At 38.5% G+C, this 24,246-nt stretch overlaps 2 protein-coding genes across 2 annotated transcripts in view; both read right to left on the bottom strand.

Moving 5' to 3' along the window:
* The window catches only part of LOC128513469 (polymeric immunoglobulin receptor-like), a 61,531-nt gene extending 52,122 nt beyond the window's left edge, over positions 1-9,409 (bottom strand). Inside the window, exon 1 of the mRNA XM_053487216.1 lies at positions 9,316-9,409. Coding sequence (XP_053343191.1) covers positions 9,316-9,409 — 94 coding nt within the window. The remainder of the gene's footprint in view (positions 1-9,315) is intronic.
* Positions 9,410-15,401: 5,992 nt separating this feature from the next.
* Positions 15,402-23,229, bottom strand: LOC128512937 (polymeric immunoglobulin receptor-like). Its single transcript, XM_053486480.1, has 10 exons — positions 22,340-23,229; positions 21,943-22,251; positions 21,821-21,869; positions 21,097-21,119; positions 20,968-21,007; positions 20,591-20,685; positions 19,076-19,140; positions 17,726-17,785; positions 17,546-17,601; positions 15,402-15,946 (listed from the first exon to the last, which is right to left on the bottom strand). The coding sequence occupies exons 1-10, from the start codon at positions 22,440-22,442 to the stop codon at positions 15,940-15,942; spliced, it is 807 nt and encodes a 268-aa protein (XP_053342455.1). The 5' UTR covers positions 22,443-23,229; the 3' UTR covers positions 15,402-15,939.
* Positions 23,230-24,246: the final 1,017 nt, after the last annotated feature.

Genomic DNA, 24,246 nt, shown 5'->3' with positions numbered 1-24,246 from the left:
GACTGTTTACTCTGTTGCGGTCTGGGAAGCGATTCCGCTCCCTGAGGGCCAACACAGAGAGACTGAGGAGGAGCTTCTTCCCGCAGGCAATAAGGTCTCTCAACCACACCACTGGCAAAACTAACACAATATTTTCACAATTCTCACAATCAATCAATCAATCTTTATACATCCATGGACACTATGGACAACTCCACGCACATCACATCTACACTACATGTTCACGTTTACATTCTGGACCATTACACAAAGTCACTTTAATAACCATTGCACAAAGTCACTTTTTCTATGCATACTTGCACAAAATTATAGTTCTATGTGTACAATATATTTCTATTTTCAGGTTCTATTTTTTTCTAGTTAAATTTTTATTAAAATTTTATTAAAATCATATTTCTTCTATTGATATTTATTACTTATAAGTTTTAATTCTCTTTTTAAGGTCACTGGCGGTCGTGTAAGCATTTCACTACATTTCGTACTGTGTATGACTGTGTATGTGACAAATAAAATTTGAATTTGAATTTGTTTTAGCCAAACATGCAAACACAGACAGACAGACACCCACACAGATTATGTTAAAGTGAGACCTCTTGTTCTAATGTTATTTTCTATCTGCTGAGCCAGCTGTGCAATTTAGAGGACAACTGAAGATACAGTATATCTTAAAGTACACTGAAAATAGTTTACATTGTTCAAATATACATATGTTACAGTACCTACCCCAAGGTAGAAAATAATGAATTACATTTACTCACATTACTGTAATTTGGTTGTTTTTTTGTGTGCTTCTACAAAGTAGTTTTTAAAATCTGTAATTTTACTTTTACTTAAGTATATGGAGCGATATCCCGGACAACATTCAAAAGGAACTGCAAATTACATTTGCAATTGCGTTTCCCATATGTGGACGCACAAAGTGTGCCATAATTCAAATGCAATTGCAAACTTTGCATTACCATTTCCTGTTTCGCCTTCGTGAACGCACACTGACTGCCAAATTTCGAATGAAAAAGAAAAGTCCATTTGCATTTGTATTTTACCATGTCTTTCAAGTCATGAGCCTGCCATATTTAAATATCAAATTCAATGACCATGTTTGCTTTTTTACTTTCTCTGCATCGCGCGTCAAGCCGGCTAAAATTAAAATGCAATCGCTTATCCATTTGCAATTGCATTTCCAACACGTTACACAGAAACCTGTGTCAGTGTCAGAGGCGGGTCTATACTGTTGGGCGGGTTTGTTTGGGGAGTGACGTTACTCGCAGTCGAGCAATGGAGGTGAACAGCAGTAAAGTTGTATTATGAGCTAAAATGCCCCCTGTCACGGATTGCACCCCCCACAAAATCTCTATCAAATATATTAGGACATCATATTTAAAAATGCATATTATTATTATTATTATCAAATATATTATTACTAATATAATCAACCCTAGGCAAGTGAAAATTAATATACGGAAATTAAGACACGTAATACAAATTCTCATATAATGTTTATTTTGTGGAACATTTATTTTGCAGGGGTTTGTCATGTAATACAAAAATGTTTACACTAAATATTGTTTATGATAAAAAATTACACAACGCAATTTTTATTATAAATAGGCGTTATAAAAAAAAAAATATATATATATATATATATATATATATATATTGTAAGGATTTCTTGAATTTTGGTAGACCCCCTTTGGTCTACTCAGTGCTCCGCCTGTATTCTGCTGTCCCGCCTGAGCTCAGGGAACCCCTCAATGAAGCACACAAGTCAGTGTTCAGTGAGACGTTCAAAGTTTATTGTGGGAGACAGGAGTATATATACGCACACACACACAAAGAACCAAAGAAAAGGTGGATGTGGGAATGTTTACATCCAGTCTGGAATGCTTTTAAAAGATAAGGTAAGGAAGAACATAAATTTAGGAGTAGCTCTGCATTTACGAGCGTTCAACAGTTTTACGACCTTTAACATAAACTACTATAGAATCTGTTTATTGAAAGTGCAGCTTGTGTCATGGTAAAAGAAAAGACACTCTGTTCTCACGAACACAGAATATCATGAAACACACTAAGAATTAAATATTTCCTACAATTCCCCCCTTTTATTCATAAGAAACATCGTTGAATAAAACTCAGAGCTTTTAAGAAGTCGCCGGCGGACAATAGGCCATCGGACGCGGCGCAGGAACATACCCTGAAACATACTCATACAAAGAATTTTGCACACAGCGAAAAATACACAGAAACATGACAGGTTGAGTGCAAACTCGTGTGTGTCAAAAACCTTGTTCACAATGTCAAACTCATAAATAACTACTAGTGGTGAACTATTGCCTTTCTTGACGCTACAATGCTCAGAGTGCGGGCACGCCCAATCTGCACTCGTCCCACCTCACGAGGCGCTAAGACACCACCAGGAATGGTACACTAATAGCAAAAGTAAAGAGTCGACCCGTGGCAATCCAAGGCGATCCCTCTGTGTGTCAAGGTCATGTCATGGGTTGGACATCACTGCAGCACGTCTTTAGTCTAGGAAACAAAAATCACAGAGACAGAAAGATAATAATACACACGCATTTATTCATCTTTTGGTCTCACGCCGACAGGACATCTCTTCAGCCTAGTAGCATGGATCCACTGTGGAAAAAGATCAGTTAGGATAGCAATACGAGTAATTGCGATTATTTCTGCTGGTCCGTCATATTTACAATCTCCCAGTTTTCTGGGGGTCAAAGATTTTACCAGAACAGTATCTCCCACAGTAAAAGGATGTGTGGGTTTTGTTGAGGGTATTAAAGTCACATCAGCAATTTGTTCATAATGTTTAGTTAGAGTATCTATTAGAGCAGCAGAATATTTAGCAATATGTACATCAAGATCAGTTGTTCCTATCGCGGGTTTACCTTTCCTCCATGGCACGGGAAAGGGTCTGCCAAATATAATTTCATATGGTGACATGTGCACGTCTTTTGATGGTGTCATTCTTATTTCAGCTAGAACAGCAGGTAACAGATCAACCCAGTTTTTACTCCCCACAGTTTGCATTGCTTTAGTAAATTTTTCTTTCTAATATACCTGATCACTGTGGATGATAAGGAATGTGAAAATGCCAGGACAGTGAAAGATATTTACACAAATTCTGTGTTACCTGTGATGTAAAACGTGTTCCTTTATCTGAGTCAATAGCATAAGGCACGCCATAACGAGATATTATTTCTTTCACTAGGATTTCACCTTTGCATTCTCTCGAGCACACGGAGAAGCTTCCACCCACCTAGAAAACTTGTCTACCAAAACCAGAAGATATTTAAACATATTCTGAGCACACACCAAGCATCTAGATATTAGGGATCAATTGTTCCAAGCATGTTAGCTATGTAAAAGAGTTCTTTCATATCTTCCTTAACCCCCCTTCGCGCGCGATGTGTAACACCATAGAACTTACGCACGAGAAACGGAAGACAATGAGACGGCAGGCACAAACAACCATCAGCACAATACCATAAACTATCAGAAGCAACGTAGGCACCTTGAGCTTGCCAAAAAGAGGAATCATTCTGAAGCTTGTAAAGAAAATAAATCTACATCTGGAATCAAAGAGCTAGCAAGAAAGGATGTATTGATCAAATCAGAACCAGAGTCAGGAAAGAAAATCTCTTTTCAGGCTGCTTCTTTAGCAACACTATAAGCTAGCGTATTACCTTGGATGTCCATAGATTCACCAGTCGTTGATGTAGAAGACATATCAGGACATATACTAGTGGAGGGAACAATCTCTAAGCAGCAGTCATGATCTGTTTCTACTAGCCTGTCATCCTGTGCATTGATCAAGCGTGCCAGAGCATATCTGAGGGTGTCAAAAGAAGAGGTGGATTTTATCTCTAAGTTACTTGTAGGACAAAGGATAATCTCATACCCAGATCCAAGCCTTCATATGTTGTGTTAGAAAGGTTCTGTAGCACTTGTTTAACCTGATATAGAGAATACAAAATTAAAGGACGAGAGAGATCAATCTTCTCAGCATCTTGTACCATCACCGCACAGGTGGCCACAGCCCTGAGACAGGCAGGCAAATCTTGTGCCACAGCATCTAAAGTTTTAGATAAGAAAGCACATGGTCTCACTCCCCCCCATGTTCCTGTGCCAATACAGCAATAGCGGTGCCCCGTGCTCACAGGCCTTTAGATGGAACGGTTTTCTGATAGTTAGGCAGGCCCAGCGCTGGAGCAGAACATAGGGCCTTTTCTAGTTCAGCAGTCCATGTCAGAGGCTGTCGGAGCGGATCGTTGTGTGAGATGACTCTCCTGATGCATTTATCGTAGAATGAGCAGTCAGGAATCCACTGACGACAGTAGTTGACCAGTCCCAGAAAAGCCATGAAAGCATGTTTAGTGCTCGGACGTTTAGTGTCAATGATAAGCTGAATTCGTTCCTTTAAGAGCCTTCTTTGACCTTGGGAGAGTTCAAAGCCCAGGTATTTTACAATGTCTCTGCAAAACTGTAATTTAGTCTTAGATACCTCGAAACCCTTCTTTGCCAGGTGTTTCAGGAGACAAGTGGTGGCTTCTTCGCAGCGGCGGACACCAGTAAAACATCTGCGTGCAATAGGACAACAGAATCAGTGGGGAGAGTTAGATCACCAAGTACATCTCTTACTACAGCCGAAAAAACATTTGGGTAGTCAATTAACCCTGCAGAAGACGAGACCAGGTGAACTGACGCCCCCTGTGGGTGAAGGCGAACAATGGCTGTGTCTGCCCTTCCACAGGAACACTGAAGAAGGCAGAACAAAGGTTAATAACAGAAAAATGCAAATGATGACAAGGTCTAGAGAAAACAATAGACAGCACATCAGGCACAACAGGGATAATTATGCCATTTATTTTTCTCAGATCTTTTGTAAATCTCCACGTACCATCAGGTTTCAGTACTGGATTAACAGGTGTGTTATAAGAACTTACACATGGTTTAACAACACCCTGCTTGAGCAGTGAGCTTAAAATTTTATCTATTCCTGAGGTGACTCGAAAGTACGAAGTAACATCGCGGGGCTGGAACTCTGAGGGCATCCCTATGCATCATATGCTCCTACCTGCATCCCTGAGAAGGGATTGGGTCTATATTGCTGTTGTTTTTGCACTCTCTACGGCGGCTGCTGGGAAGGATTAGGAGAAAACACCTCATTAGCATCATGCCACTGACCATCATTCAATCGATTATACATATTTTGTCCACTACGTTCCTCATCTCAGGCCTTCATGCGACATTCACAAGCCCAATGACCTTATTTGTGACAATAATAAAAATTACCTGACCTACGGGCTGTACTCTGACCCTGCAGACCTCCTCTACCTCTGTATCCTTCACTCTCCACAGACAAACATGTTTATTTTCTAAAATACCATCTCCTTTCTTTGTTCTCACACGCTCACCTAATTTTTTTAATATACATTGTAGAACCATCTGACAATTGAAACTTTAAAATTTTCATGATTTCTGGTTGACAATTATTCAAGAAAGTGGTAAGGAAAAGTGAGTTAGGGTTTGCTTCAGGCAGGGGCATACCATCCAAAAGCGTCCAGGTCTCTCGAAACCTCTCAAGAAACTTTTTCTTTTCTTGTCTACAATTAGTTACCTGTGACAGATCTTGACTAGCTTGCTGACATGCAAGAAGATAAGTAGTTAGCTCATCTTTTAAGAGTTTCATAGCCTCATTAGAATTACCTCAAAGAAAGTCAGATTTCTTCTTTTTCCACTACAGCCAATTTGTCTGTTTTAGAGTCTAAGCATTTTACCGTTTTTATCAAATCAGCCTCATCGTACCCATCTCCCAAAACCGATTGCAAAATAAAGCGATAATCCGCACCCACGGGCTGACAGAGCCTAGAAGCCTTTATCAGCATATCAACAAAATTCAAAGGCTTGTTGGGAGAAGGGAGCATCTTAACAATGTCCTTCAGCGTGCTTACGGATGGTGGAAGGATTTTTTGGACCCTTTGGTCCCATAGAGAAAACAAACGCAGTGCTTTCTTGTCGAGGTTTGGGGCGAGACCTCTCATCCGGACCTTCATCGTCCGAATTATCATCATCCTCACCATCAGTATCCTCGGGATCATCCGATAGAGGGCTGTCAGAAGTTCGTCCTGACACCTTCTTGGGAGTCTTTCCCTTTCCTGAGGCACACACTTCCGACGAAGGTGAGCACGGTTTTGTGGGTACGGGGAAGACAGGCACAGATGAGCCGCTCACAAAAGGATTTCAGATAAATAGTTGTGGTCTTATTACCCATTTTATAAATGTGAATTAACCCGCGACAGAAATAACCAATATCTTCAACAAACAACACACAAAGACAAGTAGCAGGCAACAGAATACAGCTTCCACACTTATGCTTCAGTTCAAGGAACCTTTCAGAAGCGAGCGCGCGCTAAACAGGCGTAAAAGCCCCAAGACAATCCTCCCCCGTACTGTATATGGTCCAGATACCAAAAACCAGGCAGTGTGCTTGCTCTATGCTTATAGAGAAAAATTTTTTTAAAGCAGCACTTACCTGATTAGAGGTATCCCGGACGAGCCCCCAAATTGTAAGGATTTCTTGAATTTTGGTAGACCCCCTTTGGTCTACTCAGTGCTCCGCCTGTATGCTGCTGTCCCGCCTGAGCTCAGGGAACCCCTCAATGAAGCACACAAGTCAGTGTTCAGTGAGACGTTCAAAGTTTATTGTGGGAGACAGGAGTATATATACGCACACACACACAAAGAACCAAAGAAAAGGTGGATGTGGGAATGTTTACATCCAGTCTGGAATGCTTTTAAAAGATAAGGTAAGGAAGAACATAAATTTAGGAATAGCTCTGCATTTACGAGCGTTCAACAGTTTTACGACCTTTAACATAAACTACTATAGAATCTGTTTATTGAAAGTGCAGCTTGTGTCGTGGTAAAAGAAAAGACACTCTGTTCTCGCGAACACAGAATATCATGAAACACACTAAGAATTAAATATTTCCTACATATATATATATATATATATATATATATATATATATGAAAAAATATATATAATTTATATAATTTTCCCAATACAACATGTCTTTTTTTATATTGCTTATTTTATAATCAAATTCGTTTGGTGCAATTTGTAAATCATAAACCTATTAATTTATGTTCTAATATATTATTTGATAGAGGTTATGTCGGGGGAGGGGCAATCCGTGGAGGCATTTTAACGCATAACATTACAAAAATAAAGTTCAATAGCTTTTTTGTTATGTGAATTACACATGTAAAACCAGTTGTACTATAATCCACTCTTTCAGTTTCAGTTTAATTTCATTTTTATTTAATTTCTTTTTTTTAAATGAATAAAAAGATTAACTGAATTAATATCAAACTGAACATTGCAAAGGGAAGGGTTGTAGTTATTAGCGAGGATAGAGTGCATTATAGTACGGTTGGTTTTACATTTTTAAAATGCCAAATTTCTATAGCAAAAAAGTTATTAAATTTTGTTGATTTAATTGTCATTTTTGCAACTCATAATAGACTGTACCGAAGTGCATTCATTTTCATACATATCTTCACAATTATTATTATTTTAATAATAAAAAACATCCTAACTTTCATTTAACAAATTATCTGTTTTATTGCCACAAGAATTGTCTGTGTAATCATTAATTTTAAAATGTACATTGAAATATTTATTAATCAAACAATTTAACAAACAAATTAATAAACAAATTAGCCATACTGTAGCCTAACAGTGTGATATGTTTAATGTCCTGTGACGTATTTCTCTGTAATCTTGTGTATTCTTCTGTAAACAAACAGTTGAGTCTTGGTTATGCACTTTTTATACGGTCCCTTAATGACTTCATCGTTATAAAGCTCCGGTAAGCAGCGTTTCTGACAGATTTAGCTCCAGCAGGCTGTAACAGGAGAAGATCTAAAAATATATATTTATTTGTAATAGCTTCTCTGTCCACTTCAGAGTAAGAAAATATGTGATTTGTCATTTTTGTGTGTTTATTTCTTGATAAACAAATGAGATAATCTTGGTTCACCTCCATTGCTCAAATTTCCCCCTCTTGGTCGGCGACTGCGAGTGACGTCACTCCCACACAATCCCGCCCCACAGTATAGACCCGCCCCTGATGCTGATTGACAGGTTTCTGTGTAACGTGTTGGAAATACAATTGCGAATGGATTAGCGATTGCGTTTGAATTTCGGCTGGCTTGACACGCGACGCAGAGAAAGTGAAAAAGCAAACGTGGTCATTGATTTTGCTATTTAAATATGGCAGGTTCATGACTTGTAAGATATGGGAAATACAAATGCAAATGGACTTTTCTTTTTCATTTGAAATTTGGCAGTCAGTGTGCGTTCACGAAGGCGAAACAGCAAACAGTAATGCAAAGTTTGCAATTGCATTTGAATTATGGCACACTTTGTGCGTCCACATATGGGAAACGCAATTGCAAATATAATTTGCAATTTCTTTTAAATATTGCCCGGGATATCGCTCCATATGAGTATATTTAGTTTGAAGTATTGCAATTCGCTACATTTTAAATCATAGTCGCTACTGAGTAAAAAAAAAAATTTATGAAAATAAAAAATAAAAAAAAATACTGCAACGGAGAAGGGAAAAAAATGCACCCCCGGAAACCACTGCACTGATTGATTGATGGACAGGGAGAACAAACACGCTAAATTTACAAAAGTGCCATTAGCTGCACGGTGGTGTAGTGGTAAGCACTGTCGCCTTGCACACCCAGGGTCCGGGTTAGATTTAGTCAGCCACCAACTGTGCTAGTTCTCCCACTTACTGTAAAAAGATGAGAGAGGCCTGTACTTTTCATCATAGGTATATGTCATGATCCATGCCCTGTCTACCTCGTGCTTTCTTTTTTCCCACGCTGTCACTTTCTCCATGTGCTTATGTTTACCCTAGCCTGTCCCACGCCCCTGTTTCCGCCCCGTCTGCACACCTGCCTCTAATCCCCGTCTGATTAATTCAGCATTTAAGCACGCGCTGTGCGCTGCTTAAATCGCTGGATTACAGTATCTTGTGTATTTTTCTCTTGCAATTATTTTTTCCTGCTTTCACGTTGCCAAGCCCGCTTTGTTTCTCGTTTTTGCTTTTGGTTTCTCGTCTCAGTTTTGTTTGCCTCGTTCTTTGATCTCCCGGTTTTGACCTCGCGCTTCCCTGTTTTGACCACAGCTTTTGTTTCTTGTTTTTTGGACTGTCTCTTCGCTGCTTGATTTTCCGGTTACGGATTTAACGCTTTCTCTTCTGACTACGACTCTCGTTTTACGATTTGGCTTAGACGCTGCGCTGACTGATTTCCCGGTATTGACCTCCGCTTCCGCATTTCGACTGCACTCTTGTTTAACGTTGCTGTCACTCATCTGCGCCTGGAGTTACCTGGTTGCGCTCCGCCCCGTGACAGAATAATCCAGCCACCGAAATGAATCCAGCAGATATTGACTGCATGAAATCAGCGCTGGAGAGTCAAGGTGCACTTCTCAGAGCTCACCAGCAGGAGCTGCTCAACACCAAGCAAACCCTTGCTGATGTCATGACCCAGCTCCAACGGCTTCATCTCTCTCCTGCACAAAGTGGGGTCCCCTGCAAGCAACGGAAACCACGACTGCAGCACTGCACTCTGGGATGCTCAAGAAGAAGAAGGTGTCACTTAGGGCCCGACGCAGAGTGGATAGTGCGTGCTTTTACTGTGGGAGATCTTGTCATCAGCTCAAGAACTGTCCTGTAAAAAGGGGGCGTCTTCTAGTCCAGCTGGGAGGATTGGAGGGTGTGACACCAGGAAGATTCCCAGATCAACGCCGCCTGTTTCCAGTCTTTCTCATTCACTAGCAACGGACCCACCTGGTGCAGGCACTAATTGATTCAGGTTCAGACCGCAACCTGATCAACGCGACTTCTGCCAAGAGCCTAGGAGTCCCCGCTCTCCCCTTGGAGACCCACCTCAAGATTCAGGCACTCGACGGCAGCCCGCTCCCATCTATCACCCACAGAACTCCCCTCATCGGGCTAAGAGTCTCGGGCAACCATTTAGATGAGACTTCACTGTTTATCATGGAGGGATCACATGCTACTGGGCCTGCCCTGGCTAACGCGTCACAATCCTCAACTTGATTAGGTCAGGAACACAATCGTAGCTTGGAACCCGTCATGCGCCATTACCTACTACTGCGAGCTGCAGCTCCTCCCCGGCGGGAGCCGGCTTGTTCTTTGTGGGCAAAAAAGATGGGTCCCTTCATCCATGCATCGATTATAGGGGCCTAAACCAGATCACGGTGTAGAACCGCTATCCCCTTACATTAATGGTGACTGCCTTTGAACTCCTTCAGGAAGCAAAGATTTTTATCAAACTGGCATACAACCTCGTCCGAATCAGAGAGGGTGACAAATGGAAAACTGCTTTTCATACCCCAACAGGATACTATGAGTACCTTGTGGTCCCGTTTGGCCTGACCAACACCCGGCCGTCTTTCAGGCCCTCATTAATGACGTCTTCAGTTATTTTCTGAACTTTTTTGTGCTTGTTTATCTGGATGATATTTTAATCTTCTCACGAGACCTAGGGGGGCACCAACATCATGTTCGGCAGGTGCTACAGTCTCTTCGTCAAAGCAGAGAAGTGCGAATTTCACACAACAACCACCACTTTCCTGGGGTTCGTCATTGGCCCCTCAGGCATTAAAATGGAGCCTGCTAAGCTCTACGCAGTCACGAACTGGCCCACGCCCACCTCAACACAGAAACTTCAGAGATTCTTGGGTTTTGCCAACTTTTACCGTTGCTTCATCCGAGGCTACAGCTCTATTGCTGCCCCTTAACAGCCCTGACTTCTTCCAAGACGCGTTTCCGTTGGGACATGAACTCTGAAAAAGCCTTCTCGGAACTCAAGAAACGGTTCACGTCTGTCCCAATCCTGACTATTCCAGATTCCAGACTATTGCCAGTTTGTTGTGGAAGTCGACGCCTCCAGCACGGGGTTGGGCGGTGTCCTTTCCCAGAGAGCTGCACACGACAACAAGCTACACCCCTGCTCTTACTTCTCTCACCGCTTAACCCCTGCTGAGGCGAATTATGGCATTGGCGATCAAAAACTTCTGGCCATCAAGCTGGCCCTAAAAGAGTGGAGACACTGGTTAGAGGGGACAGAGACTCAATTTTTGGTCTGGACCGACCACAAGAACCTTAAACACCTGCAGAACGCCAAGAGGCTAAACTCTCGTCAGGCTTGGTGGTCACTGTTTTTCGCCAGATTCAACTTCGTCCTCTCCTATCGTCCTGGGTCCAAGAACTCCAAGCCAGATGCACTCTCCAGGCAGTTTTAACCTACTCATGACTCCACTGCCAACGAAACCATCATTCCCCCATCATGCTTGCTCGCAGCAGCTGAGCTTGATATCGAGACCAAGATCCAGCAAGCCCTGTCTCATGAACCCGGGCCAAGTAACATGCCTTCTAACTGCCTGTTTGTTCCACTTCTTCTATGTTCTCAAGTTCTGAAATGGGCACACAGCTCTGAGCTGTCCTGTCATCCTGGCTCAGCTCAAACTCTGTCTTAAGTCCAACAACATTTCTGGTGGCCCACGGTCAAGGAGGACACCTCCAGCTTCGTGGCAGCATGTGACACCTGTGCTAGATGCAAGCACACCAACACCGCGCTGACAGGCCTCCTTAGACCATTACCTATCTCATCCTGTCCATGGTCTAACATTGCCCTCAACTTTGTTACAGGGTTACCCTCATCCGACGGCCACTCATGCATCATGACCGTGGTGGATCGGTTCTCTAAGGCTGCCCATTTCCTTCCGCTACCCAAGCTCCCATCTGCCAAGGAAACCGCTGATCTCATGATAACGCACGTTTTCAGGCTGCACGGTCTCCCCAATGACATTGTCTCCGACTGTGGGCCCCAATTCACATCACAATTTTGGAAGGCATTTTGCAGACTCATTGGAGCCACCCCCAGTCTGTCCTCAGGCTTTCACCCCCAGTCCAACGGGCAGACCGAAAGAAAAAAACAGTCCCTTGAGGTAGCCTTAAGGTGCACCTGGATTGTGTTTCCAGACTGATCTATTTTATGCATAAGAAAAAGGTTGAAAAAAAAAAAACTCTTTTTTTAATTAACTCCATACTACCACAAGGGCAAATAGCAAAAGGCAAAACTCTGTCAAGCTAGCTGTTGATTGAACGTCTCTAAATTGCGGGATGATGGTTACATGATTACAGCGAGGAAGCACAATGAGGAGGTTGATAAAAACAGACACATTCTATCCAAAATAATAGATTGTAGTAAGTTTCATGAACGTAGTTATTACTATACTGTTAACCTGTACAATGACAAATTGTGACTTGAATGCATTAGCTGGTAAACTAAGGTGAGAACCAATAGCTCATCATTCAGGAAAAAGAGTACAGTGTAACCTTGGATGCGAGTACCTTGGCCTCGAGTTGTGCAAAAACGAGCAAAAATTTTAAATAAATTTTTACTTTGTAAATGAGCAAGTATTGTGGGTAACCGTCTCTTATGCTCAGTGTCAGTATGCATGTGTCACTTATATAGTCAACATCCATGCACATATATTGTTTACTATAACACTGTGACCATGTGTGTGCGCTTAAAGCATTTTTTCTTTTGTCCGTGTGCGCACGCTTGTGTGAGTGAGAGTCTGGTGTGTGTGTGTGTGTTGCTGTGTGTGTGTGTGTGTGTGTAAAGTAAAGTGCTAAATAATTAGTTTTATTTTTACTTTACATTTTATATTAATTATTTGTATAGAAATTTTTTTAGGTTGTGGAATGAATTGTCTACAAATTCGCTTTGATATAAGAGTGCATCAATATACAAGCATGCTTCAGCAATAAATTATGCTTGTAATCCAAGGTTTCACATTTTATATGTTTATCTTGTTAATAAGAGAGTTTACTGGTCTTGTTACAATTAAAACTATGCACAATGTGCATACATGTATTTTAAGAATGCATAGACAGTATGCAGCCTCGTTGCCATCATTTTGGACATATTCCAAATTGTTTGGGAAGTTTGCACAGATAAAAGTGACTAAACATTATTATGCTGCATGTAACTGCATAAGAAAATAACTACCACATTCTAGTTTAGCGCCCCTAACTACATTCAATGCAGTCGATTAGGTCATGAGGTAGATACTTAAGGCTAAGCAACGAGGAAAATTAGGCACTTTGCCTTAACTATAGGGTTATTTACATGATACTTTGAGTAATATCAACTATCTCTCTATTGCTACATTAAAATCCATAATTTAACAATGTGTGTGCCTTAATTTAACAGTCGTAGTAATTTTAATAGTCATAGTCAAGCCATTTTATTTACTCACATCAGATTGCTATTTATATACGTGGAGAGAGCTAGTTTAGGCATAAAAAATAAGCAACATACCAGAAACACTGCAAAGAAACACACACACACACACACACACACACACACACACAAGGGCCAGTTTAAATAAAAGTCTAAACTTTCCCAATACACGAAGATCATGTCCAAAACTGTCAACGCATTAACCTCACCTTTTTTATGATTATCAAATATCTACATAAACACATTTATTATAAAGAAATATGCAGGAGAGATAAAGGCCAAGTTGTAAAGATAAAATTTATATTCACCAACGTGGGACTGGGTAGATTGAAGAAAGTACTGCAGTCAGCCACTAGAGGGCGTCAGAGACCTTTCAGCCTTACTTCTGTGCCCCTGTTAGACTACTGAGAGTGTACACTTCTGTGTGTTTTTACTTCAATTCTTAACTTTACTGTTAAAGAATTGAAGTTACAACATATTGATATTTAATTTACAGTTTAAAGACACTTTTGACACCCAATGTTTTCTTCAAGAAATAATAGGTGTGTGTTGTGCTCACTGTTAGAAGCAGCAGTCACAGATGTTGCTGTGGGTGTGAAATAATTACCTTCATAGTCACAAAATGCAAAAAAAACTAAATTTACATTTGATAGTACATAAAATGTCCTTTAAAACCTATCCGTATTTAAAATATAAAAGAAAATGTAAGAATTTAAATATTAACAAGTTTTTCAATTAAATATGTGTTTTACTGGGATAAAGGTGAACATGCGCTTCCTTCAAGACACAAGAAGCTATTTTCTGATCTGTTGCTCTTTCAGGAAAGCACTGACTGCACCTACAGTACGCTGTTACACCAAACCCAACCATTGGCTAATGCACAGAAACCTAGTTTAAAGTATTCAAATGCTTTTGCTCTTCCAAACAGTGTAGTAAGCCTATGCACTCTTGATTTTAATGTGGCTACAGAATACAGGATCATAATCACTGTGAAAGATTTATCTACTTTATGTTAAATTCAAGCTTTTTCAAATTTATAACTTACATGTTTTTGCTTGTCTAAAGAAATCATAAGCAAAATTTTTAAAAATGTTTAAAACCATCGTTATGTAATAATATACACTAAAAAAAATGTTTCCAAATTGTTATGATATAAGAAAACCCAAAAACCCTTGCTGTAGGAAAACAATCATCTATGGGGTGCTTTTTTGTTAAGCATGCGACTATAAAAATCCTGATATGGTTAATTGTTAATAGTATACAGGCTCAAGGGAGCATGAGGAATAAGTTTTACACATGACGTGACCACCTCTAAAAACGTTTGGATATGGAGTGGTTCAAATCTCCTGTCATCAAAAAATCTCAGTAAATCTCAGGCATCAGTTTGTAAGGACAAAGCCATTGAAAACTACCTGCTAGCAATATCATGCTACACAATGCATATTATTATTATTATTATTATTATTATTATGTAAAATATATTTTTTTTATATATTTTTATTTTTTCTTAGAGGATCATACAACTTTTGTTGAGAGCCAGGGGTAGCTCAGTGGTTAAGGCATTAGACTACGGTTCGGAAGATCCCAGGTTTAAACCCCACAACCACCAAGTTGCCACTGTTGGGCCCTTGAGCAAGGCCCTTAACCCTTAACTGCTCAGATGTGTAATGAGATAAAAATGTAAGTCGCTCTGGATAAGAGCGTCTGCCAAATGCCTTAATGTAAATGTAAATGTATGAAATTCATCTGCTAAGGTCTCGTAAAATAGAGGGAGAACATGAACCAACACAAACCTGAAAACCATGAAAGCCATGAGCCATAAAATACAATCAAGAGTTGTGACACATACAGTATACAGCAAGACAGGAATAAAAGAAAAAACTACAAAATAAAATGAAAGCAAGATTATTCATTTCAATTTAATTTTGTTGAATTAAAATATTACTAGTAAAAATTGCTAAAGTAAGCAGCAATGTGTAGGATCCAAACATACTTATAATATAAGTATAATAATTCTGACAGTTGTAATAATTCTGACAGTTGTGAGATTTTTCAGATTACATAGAAAAATATTTGTATTATTCTTTAGGGTTAATGAGAACCAGTATCACGACAAAACTGAGACAGCAGGAAGTCTTCGAAAAACCACAGCAAAACAAACTCTCAGCAAATAAGCCTGCCAGCATGTCAGATGTGCATCTATCACTTGTGCATCTTGTCTAACAGAAAACTCTTGACAAGCTTGTCATCATATTAATTTACTTTCATAATTTTATTTACAGTATCTACAGCATGTTTGCAACAATAGAACAGCCAGCTTTCAAAGTGAATTTCCACATTGCAACCTCAAGCCAAAGTAATCTCCAGAATTACTGTCTGTACTAGACAACATAAGGCTGCTGGTCATATAAAGAGGAAGATGATTCTCTTGTTTGTGCCACAGACAGCTGCTTTCCAGCCATTAAGAAGCTCTGTTTGGCTCTGCCGCATGTGAACAGCTTTTAGTTGTGCTGGCCTTTTCTAGGCATCCAAGGGAATCAGGATAAACTCTTTCACCATGAAAAATCAGCTCCTGTTAAAATTAAATACAAGGTTCAGAAGGTGAACTTTGCTTTTAACAAGCATTTTTTAACAAACAAATCCTTGATTTATACTGTATATTTGTACTGTATATTATATTTTTCTTATAAAAATAAATTAGCAAAAAAAATACAGATTCATTACACACAGATTTATATATTTCAAGTGTTTATTTATTTTTTATTTCAATAATTATGACATACAGCTAATGAAAACCCAAAATTCTCAGAAAATATTACTTAAGACCAATGAAAAAAATTGTTGTTCAAACACAAAATGTTTGGGAGTGTGTGGGCAGGTGCCACGTCCTGCTGGACAACGAAATAAGCATCTCCCTAAGGCTGGTCAGAAAAGGGAAGCATGATGTGCTCTAAAACTTCCTGGTGGACAGCTGTGCTGAGCTTGGATCTAATAAAACACAACGGACCAACACCCACAGATGAGATGAATCTACCAAACCACCACTGACTGTGCAAACATTACACTAAACCTCAAGCAACTTGTATTATGTGCTTTTCCTCTCTTCCTCCAGACTCTGGGATCTTGATTTTTAAATGAAATGCAAAATTTACTTTTATATTTTTTATTTTAACTTTGGTCCACTTAGCAGCAGGTAAGAAGACTCTGACGTTTTTTCTGGTTCTTAAGTGGCCTGACACAAGGAATAACAGTTGTAGCCCATGTCCTGGATATGTCTGTGCCTGGTGGCACTTAAAGCACCGACTCCAGCTAAAGTCCACTTCTTGTGAATCTCCCCCAGATGCTTGAATGGGCTTCATTTTACAATCCTCTCAAGGCTGCAGTTATCCCTGTTGCTTGTGCACCTTTTTATACCACAATTTTTTAAAGCTCCATTCAACTTTCCAATAATGTGGTTAGATACAGCAGTCAGTGAACAGCCAAATTCTTTAGCAGTGATCATTTTTGTCTTACCCTTCCTGACAAAGTGATCATTTACAGGCTCAGGAAACCTTTGCAGATGTGTTGAGGTAATTACTGTAGCTGATTAGAGTGTGACACCATGAGTCTCCAATATTAAACGTTTTCACCAAATTAAAAATGTTTTGAGATACAGAATTTTGGGTTTTCATTAAAAATCATTAAAATTAAAAGAAATAAACAATGGAAATATATTGGCCTGTGTGTAATAAATTTATATAATAAGAGTTTTACTTTTGAATTGAATTTAAAGTATTTCTATTTATAGAATGTATAACATGATGTAAGTCTGTAGTATGAGTGTGAGGCATGTTGTCCTTGTCCTGATCAGGTTTGTTCATAATGCTGGAGATAACCATGAGACCAGTATAGATCCCTGAGGCACCAGCCACAGTTTCCTTTTAGCCAAACAGTACTCCAGTAAATCTAATTTTAACTGCTTGTGCCATCCTTGGTGGCAACAACTGCACTCAAGTGTTTGCGATAACTGCCAACAAGTCTCTCATCACAAAAATATAATTTTATTTATTAATTTTTATATATTTTGTTGCAATACATCAAACATAAAAAATATCTAGTTGCTCACAGCACTGTATTTGAACAGGACAAGTTTTTGTTTGTTTGTTCGTTTTTTCAGTCCCCCACCTCTTACCGGCAAACCACAGAGCTGTAGATGATCTTATCATCATCATCATCATTTGGAGACACCTGAAACAGGATATGAATAAAGACTAATAAGAGTCTCAATATAAAGCCAGCTCCTGGCTAAGTAGAGAGTAAATTTGAGCTTGGAATGTATTATAATATACTTTTTTAAATGGAATTTACTTACAGTTTTATTCTTGCAAGTAAAATTTAGGTAGGTAACGTCCTGCTCTTTAGATGCTGAAAACTGTGGATGTAAAAGAACTGCTTGGATAAATCTTCTATAATAAATAAGAAATGTTAAATAATGTGACTCCTACTACTACTACTGTCTAGGAAACAGTGGTGTGTATACAGTGGGGCAAAAAAGTATTTAGTCAGCCACCAATTGTGCAAGTTCTCCCACTTAAAAAGATGAGAGGGGCCTGTAATTTTCATCATAGGTATACCTCAACTATGAGAGACAAAATAAGAAAAAAAAAATCAGCCCTAAAGCTATGATGTTTCCGCCCCCATGCTTCACAGTAGGTATGGTGTTCTTTGGATGCAACTCAGCATTCTTTCTCCTCCAAACACAACAAGTTGAGTTTTTCATCTGACCGTATGACATTCTCCCAATCTTCTTCTTAATCATCCAAATGCTCTCTAGCAAACTCCAGATGGGCCTGGACATGTACTGGCTTAAGCACGGGGACACATCTGACACTGCAGGATTTGAGTCCCTGGCGGTGCAGTGTGTTACTGATGGAAGCCTTTGTTACTTTGGTCCCAGCTCTCTGCAGGTCATTCACTAGGTCCCCCGTGTGGTTCTGGGATTTTTGCTTACAGTTCTTGTGATCATTTTGACCCAACGGGGTAAGATCTTGCATGGAGCCCCAGATCATGGGAGATTATCAGTGGACTTGTATGTCTTCCATTTTCTAATAATTGCTCCCACAGTTGATTTCATTACACCAAGCTGCTAAGCTATTTCCGATTTAGTCTTCCCAGCCTGGTGCAGGTCTACAATTTTGTTTCTGGTGTCCTCTGACAGCTCTTTGGTCTTGGCCATAGTGGAGTTTGGAGTGTGACTGTTTGAGATTGTGGACAGTCTTTTATACTGATAAGTAGTTCAAAAAGATGCCATTAATACAGGTAACGAGTGAAGGACAGCGGAGCCTCTTAAAGAAGAAGTTACAGGTCTGTGAGCCAAAAATCTTGCTTGTTTGTAGGTGACCAAATACTTATTTTACCAAGGAATTAACTAATTAATTCATAAAAAATCTCTATGTGTTAATTAAGATAAACATACAGTATATGTATAACTAAAAAGAAATATATGGGCTCTGTATTAGATTAAAGGGAAAAATTACTTAAATAAAGTTAAGCTTAGTCTCAGTCTGGAAAAAAATTATTAGCTGTTAAACAATAGCATTGGAGAAACTGTGACGATAATAGTCTATTAAAGGTATGTTAGGGTTCTAAGGTACTGAAATAAATTGTATTATGTGTTATTATAATAGATGGCATTCCACCACACATGAAATGCAGTACTAACGGTATGAAGAGTGGTGTCATTGCTCCTTGTTCTGGTCCTAATTTGATCCTCTGCTTTTAAAAATTCTAAGGAGAGAATAAAGATAATTTACTTTTAGTCAACTGAATTCAGTTATAAGAAGAAGATGCCTCTTTGTAGACTTAGTGATTTGTAGAATGTTTTGGTAATAAACCACCAGCAAATGGATTCTCACAACACCTTTTGTCTTGTTAATTTCAAATAATATCAGTAACAGAACATCAGCTACACTGCAAATCCAAATTTGCCCTCTTCATTTAAAAGTTGCACTCAAAATGTTTATACATGGACATGAAATTCATTACTACATCTGGCTATTTTGATGATGACAGTTAAATTACCCTCAATGTATACAGTATGTTAAATCAACAAATACTTTTAATTTAAAAATACAGTGTTTTTTAAACAGAACAAATGTCTACGTGACTCGAAATTGTCAAATGAAAATCATAACAGACCCATACTTTTACCTGAATCAAAATCCAGTAAAATTAATTGCCTATAAAAGTCACCTGATTAGGAAATAAAGTCCAGCTGCGAGTAATTTAATCTCAGTATAAATACATATGCTAAATATATACTGTTCTGTGCATCACTTAAAGGTTTCTTAGAGACCTTCAAGGAAGATTTGGCAAAATTGTTACTGTCTAGATGTGCAAAGCTCGTAAAGACATACCCTTAAAGACTTGCATCTGCAATTGCAGCAAAACTTGGTTCTACAAGGTATTGACTTGGGGGGTCAATAAATCACATTTACATTTGTGGTTCTAATGTGACAAAAGGTTCAAGGGGTATGAATTCTTTTGCAAGGTACTGTATGTGTGTTGGCTTATGGGAAACCAACTGATAACTCATTGCAGGGCACAATAACACCTACCCAAACTTGCAACTGCCACCCACACAGACCAGAACAAAATTTGAACCTTCATTGGTCAAAGGTACATTTATTGTATGTATATATATATATATATATATATATATATATTGTGTAAATACAATAATATACTTAAATAAATTGTATTTATTTTGGTTAACCAAACTAAAATACTACAGTATGATATGGGTTTAAATAAATACTGTAAAAAAATATGTACACAGTGTCGAGCCTGGTTAGTTTTTGGAAGGGAGGCGATCTGAAAATTCATTAGCAGGCTCTGTAGTGGAGGCACAGTAGCTTAGTGGTTATAGCTGCAAGTTGTCTTGCACGTAGAGCATTAGGGTTTTGAAGTTTGCTTTGGTCTGTGTAGGTGGAGTTTACAGGTTTGGCCTGCAGCTTATGCAAGTGTGTGGTTGTATTCTGTAATGAATTGGCTCCAGATTAGCCAACACAGATAAGGTATGGAAAACAATGTCATGGTGACACTTTTTTTTGTTCTGCTTAAATCTACAATCTATTTAATTGTGTGAATAAAAAATAATTGTTAACCTAACATAAATGTTGCTGCTTAACAAATATAACTATAAATGCAAAATGAATAACACACCAGGGATACTTACTGCATTTCATTCTTAGCATGCATATGATGATGATCAGTATCACCAGTAGAAGAAAAAAGAAAATCAGGTACCAGATCTTCAAGGTCTTGCTCCCACTATACACACATTTGGCAGGAAATCAATTGCACTGCAGAATATTCATTCTTTTAGCCCTATTATAATGCTGTAATAACCATACCACTAGACTTTGCACATCTATGGGAACATGTCATAAATATAGATTTCCTGTTTCATGTGAGCCCATGCCATCTGTCGTGAGATGATTGAGTAGTTGGGCCTGTAGCTACCATTATGTGGTTTTTTACATAAACACTTGAGACATGAAAAGGTTTCAACAAGCAAGAAATTTAGCGTAAAGGTCAGATGTGGGCACTCACGTGGTTTCCTCACTGACAGAAACTGTAGTCGCATGTGCTGCTATAGGTGAGAAATAATTACAGTTGATGAACAATGACGAGATGAACAGTTGGAGTAATTTTCTTATAAATCTTTATATCCAGCGTTACCTGAAATGTGCGCTGGAACAGATCTATTTAAAACAAAAGACAGAAAGCTTGATTGAAAAATATGTAAAAAAAATAGTGATTGCAGTCCTTTTTTTTTTTTTTTTTTTACATAGGCAGATTAAATTAATATTTTCCTCTTTAATACCAAATTTTGTATTTTTCCAATTCCAATCCTCTTGACTTGTACTTACTGTACATTTATACATAAAGTGACCTTCAATTTATGAGCCTTGATTAATGAAGGCCTTGATTAATTGGGAGAAGGCCTATATTAAGAAGGAGAAGCCTGGATGTGATACTAAAGTTTTTTTTTTTTTTTGTACAATGCAATAAACAATGTGAAATTTAATTTAATGGCTATTTGGTAAAATATTTGATGCTTGTTTCAAGCTCACAATTTATTACACAATTAACTGTAATCCACTCATATCCCATAACACATCATACACACACACCAGTCACTTTATTAAGAACACCCGCTGATTGATGCTTTGGCTGATGCTACTGTATGATCATATAAATAAGCAGGTATTTAGCCGTTCCTAATAAGGTGGTCAGTGACTGTAAATTTGTATGACATGTGAAAGGTGAACTAACAAGATAATATACTGGGCAATTAAGCTCACATTCTTCTTTTAAGATTTTCTTTTATATACTGTACATATAGAAAATCTGTAAAACAGCAGAGGACAGCAGCATGTCTAGATGGAGTTTTTATACTTACATGTAAATACTGACATGGTGAGTGGTTGTAGTCACTGTTTTAGTCACAACTAAGAAAAAAAAAGTCAGTGTATTTTACATTGAATTATTTGTTAAATTAGGAATAAATGTATGTGATAATACCGGGAGGTGGATCACGGACACTGATGTGAACAGGAACCTGCAGATCCCCTGCACTGCACCAGTACCAGCCAGCATCACTCTTCTTCAGTCTACTCATCTCCACACTAAATGATCCTCTTCCATCATCTATGAGCTGCACTGCTGAATTCTGGGATGCTTTAGAGTCCCTAAATGTGTTACAGTTCTTGTCTTTGAATCTGCACCACTGCTTCTGTTTATCCTTATATGCCTCTCTGTAAAGACACTGGACTGTGATGCTGCCTTCTACCTCACCTCTCACTCTGCTCTCCTTCACAGACAGATCAGGGTCTAAGCACAAATGTAGAGTCAGTTATGCATGATTAATCTTTAATCACTAATTCAGTGATTGTTTGCAGTTTGTAACATAATACTGTACCTGGTTTTACTGTGATATAAAGATATTCATTAACATCTGGTAATACATATATCTCTACAGCACACCAGTACCGTCCAGTGTCTCCTGCCTGGAGATTATTCATAGTCACAGAAAAGAGACTTTCAGCTGGGTTATCAGTCACTGTCACTTTTCCTTTTGTTTGATTGATATACGCCTGAATTGTGCAGGAAGTGTAGTCTCTACCAGAGCACCAGTATTTCTTATACTTTACATACTTCCTATCATAAGCACATGGGATAGTGACAGATGCTCCACTTTTAACATTAAAATGCCTGTATGCCTGACTGGCAACACCTGCACACAGAACAGAAAAACACTACTATTACTCAGTGAAAATAAAATATGTGATATTTGATATTACAAGACATTACTAAAGGTTAATAAATTATTTCAATATTTTAGGAATGATTTATTATGCACATAAATTCATAGATTTATTCTGCACAAAAATCCATAATATAATGAAAGAGGTTATAAGAAATATACTTACAGCAAATGGTGAGAATAAAAATGGTAAATAAGCTCATGTTAGAATTGTTTTTGATGCTGAATAAAATGTGAGGTTTTCTTGCATCCTGCTTCTCGGAAAAGTTGTTACTGTCAGTAGCGTCTCAAGCAGTTCCTCTTCCTGCTAAGCTTACTGTGTAGTCTAAAACCGCGGTGTGTTTAATTTAGTGACTGACCAGTTAAACCGATTAAATACCAAATACACTGTCAAGATGGCAGACAGTATGATGGTTGTTTGCTTCAAAAAGTCCAATCTGGCAATGATAAATTATGCAGCGTAAAACGATAGGATACCTTAATTTTACAATATATCTCTCCTAATCATTTTAACAGAGAAAGTCAGAGACAGAAGGGATAAGTGTTCATAGTTGCTGTAACAAAAAATAACTTATCTTGCTAATGTCATGCTTCATTCCCATTTATTGATAGTTAATGATTAAAATACTCTATACTCTAATAAATAATTGTACACTTGTCAAATTGATGTTTTGCAACAAGACTAAAACACTTTAGGATGTGTTCTTACAGGAGAAAAATCAGTGTTAGAGTTTTGTTGTTATTGTTGTTGTTGTTGTTGTTGTTCTTGTTTATATCCCAACAAACCCTGCTGAGTTTTATTCCTTTGTTAACTGTTCAACCTTTGTATTCATTGTTCTCAAGTGTGGCTTGTGTTTCTACTTTAAATGGTGTACTATGTAAAGTCTTGAATATCACTTATACTGTAATTTTGTCTTATGTATTTGCTTACAAAAGCATACCAATAGTAATGCAACTGCCAAATGCCCGACCTTACACAAAGAATGCTTCTTTACCTCCGTTGTGGGTCGTGTGAGGCCACAGTTTTCACCATGTATTCTGGAGAGATCCTCAACAAACTATAGACTGACTCCTTAAAATGAACGCTTTCCTGTTCAAAGGTTGCACACATTGTCCCTAAAAATTCTTTAGAGAGAGCACAAGCATGGGGAAATTACAGGGGTGAAGAATATGAAGCACTTGTCAGACAAAATATGGAAACATGACATCAGTTCAGATATAAAAAACGAAGACTGAACATTGCTGCACAGCTGGGAGCCAAACGAGGGAGCACAACGGGGAGGTTGATAAAACAGGCACATTTTATCTAAAATAAGAGTAGATCATGTTTGGTTTGTGTTCATTAAGATACTATTAACCACTCCAATATATATATTTTTTTTAATTGAATGCATTAGCTCATGTACCACTGCACAACAAAAATTTGCACAACAAAATTTAGCAATTTGGGAAAGAGTTTCTGCAGTTTGAAGGAGAGTCTCCTGATTTTGTTACAATCGCCATACTGTATAGTGTGCAGCATACTTGCCATTATGTTGGGGTTGTTCCAAATCGTTTGGGAA

This window comes from Clarias gariepinus, chromosome 25, assembly GCF_024256425.1.
Source record: "Clarias gariepinus isolate MV-2021 ecotype Netherlands chromosome 25, CGAR_prim_01v2, whole genome shotgun sequence".
Taxonomy (NCBI): domain Eukaryota; kingdom Metazoa; phylum Chordata; class Actinopteri; order Siluriformes; family Clariidae; genus Clarias; species Clarias gariepinus.
The sequence above is the reverse complement of the archived record's forward strand: the minus strand, read 5'-3'. Positions and strand labels throughout refer to the sequence as shown.

Bases quoted from the DNA above. Each gene is read 5' to 3' on its own strand.
- LOC128512937 (XM_053486480.1), bottom strand. From the start codon at position 22,442: ATGAATAATCTCCAGGCAGGAGACACTGGACGGTACTGGTGTGCTGTA. The intron at 20,686-20,967 runs GTGAGTGCCCAC...ATGTGTGTATAG, and splicing joins TCTGTCAGTGAGGAAACCAC to TGGGAGCAAGACCTTGAAGA. The intron at 17,786-19,075 runs GTTAGTACTGCA...TTACATCCACAG, and splicing joins ATGACACCACTCTTCATACC to TTTTCAGCATCTAAAGAGCA.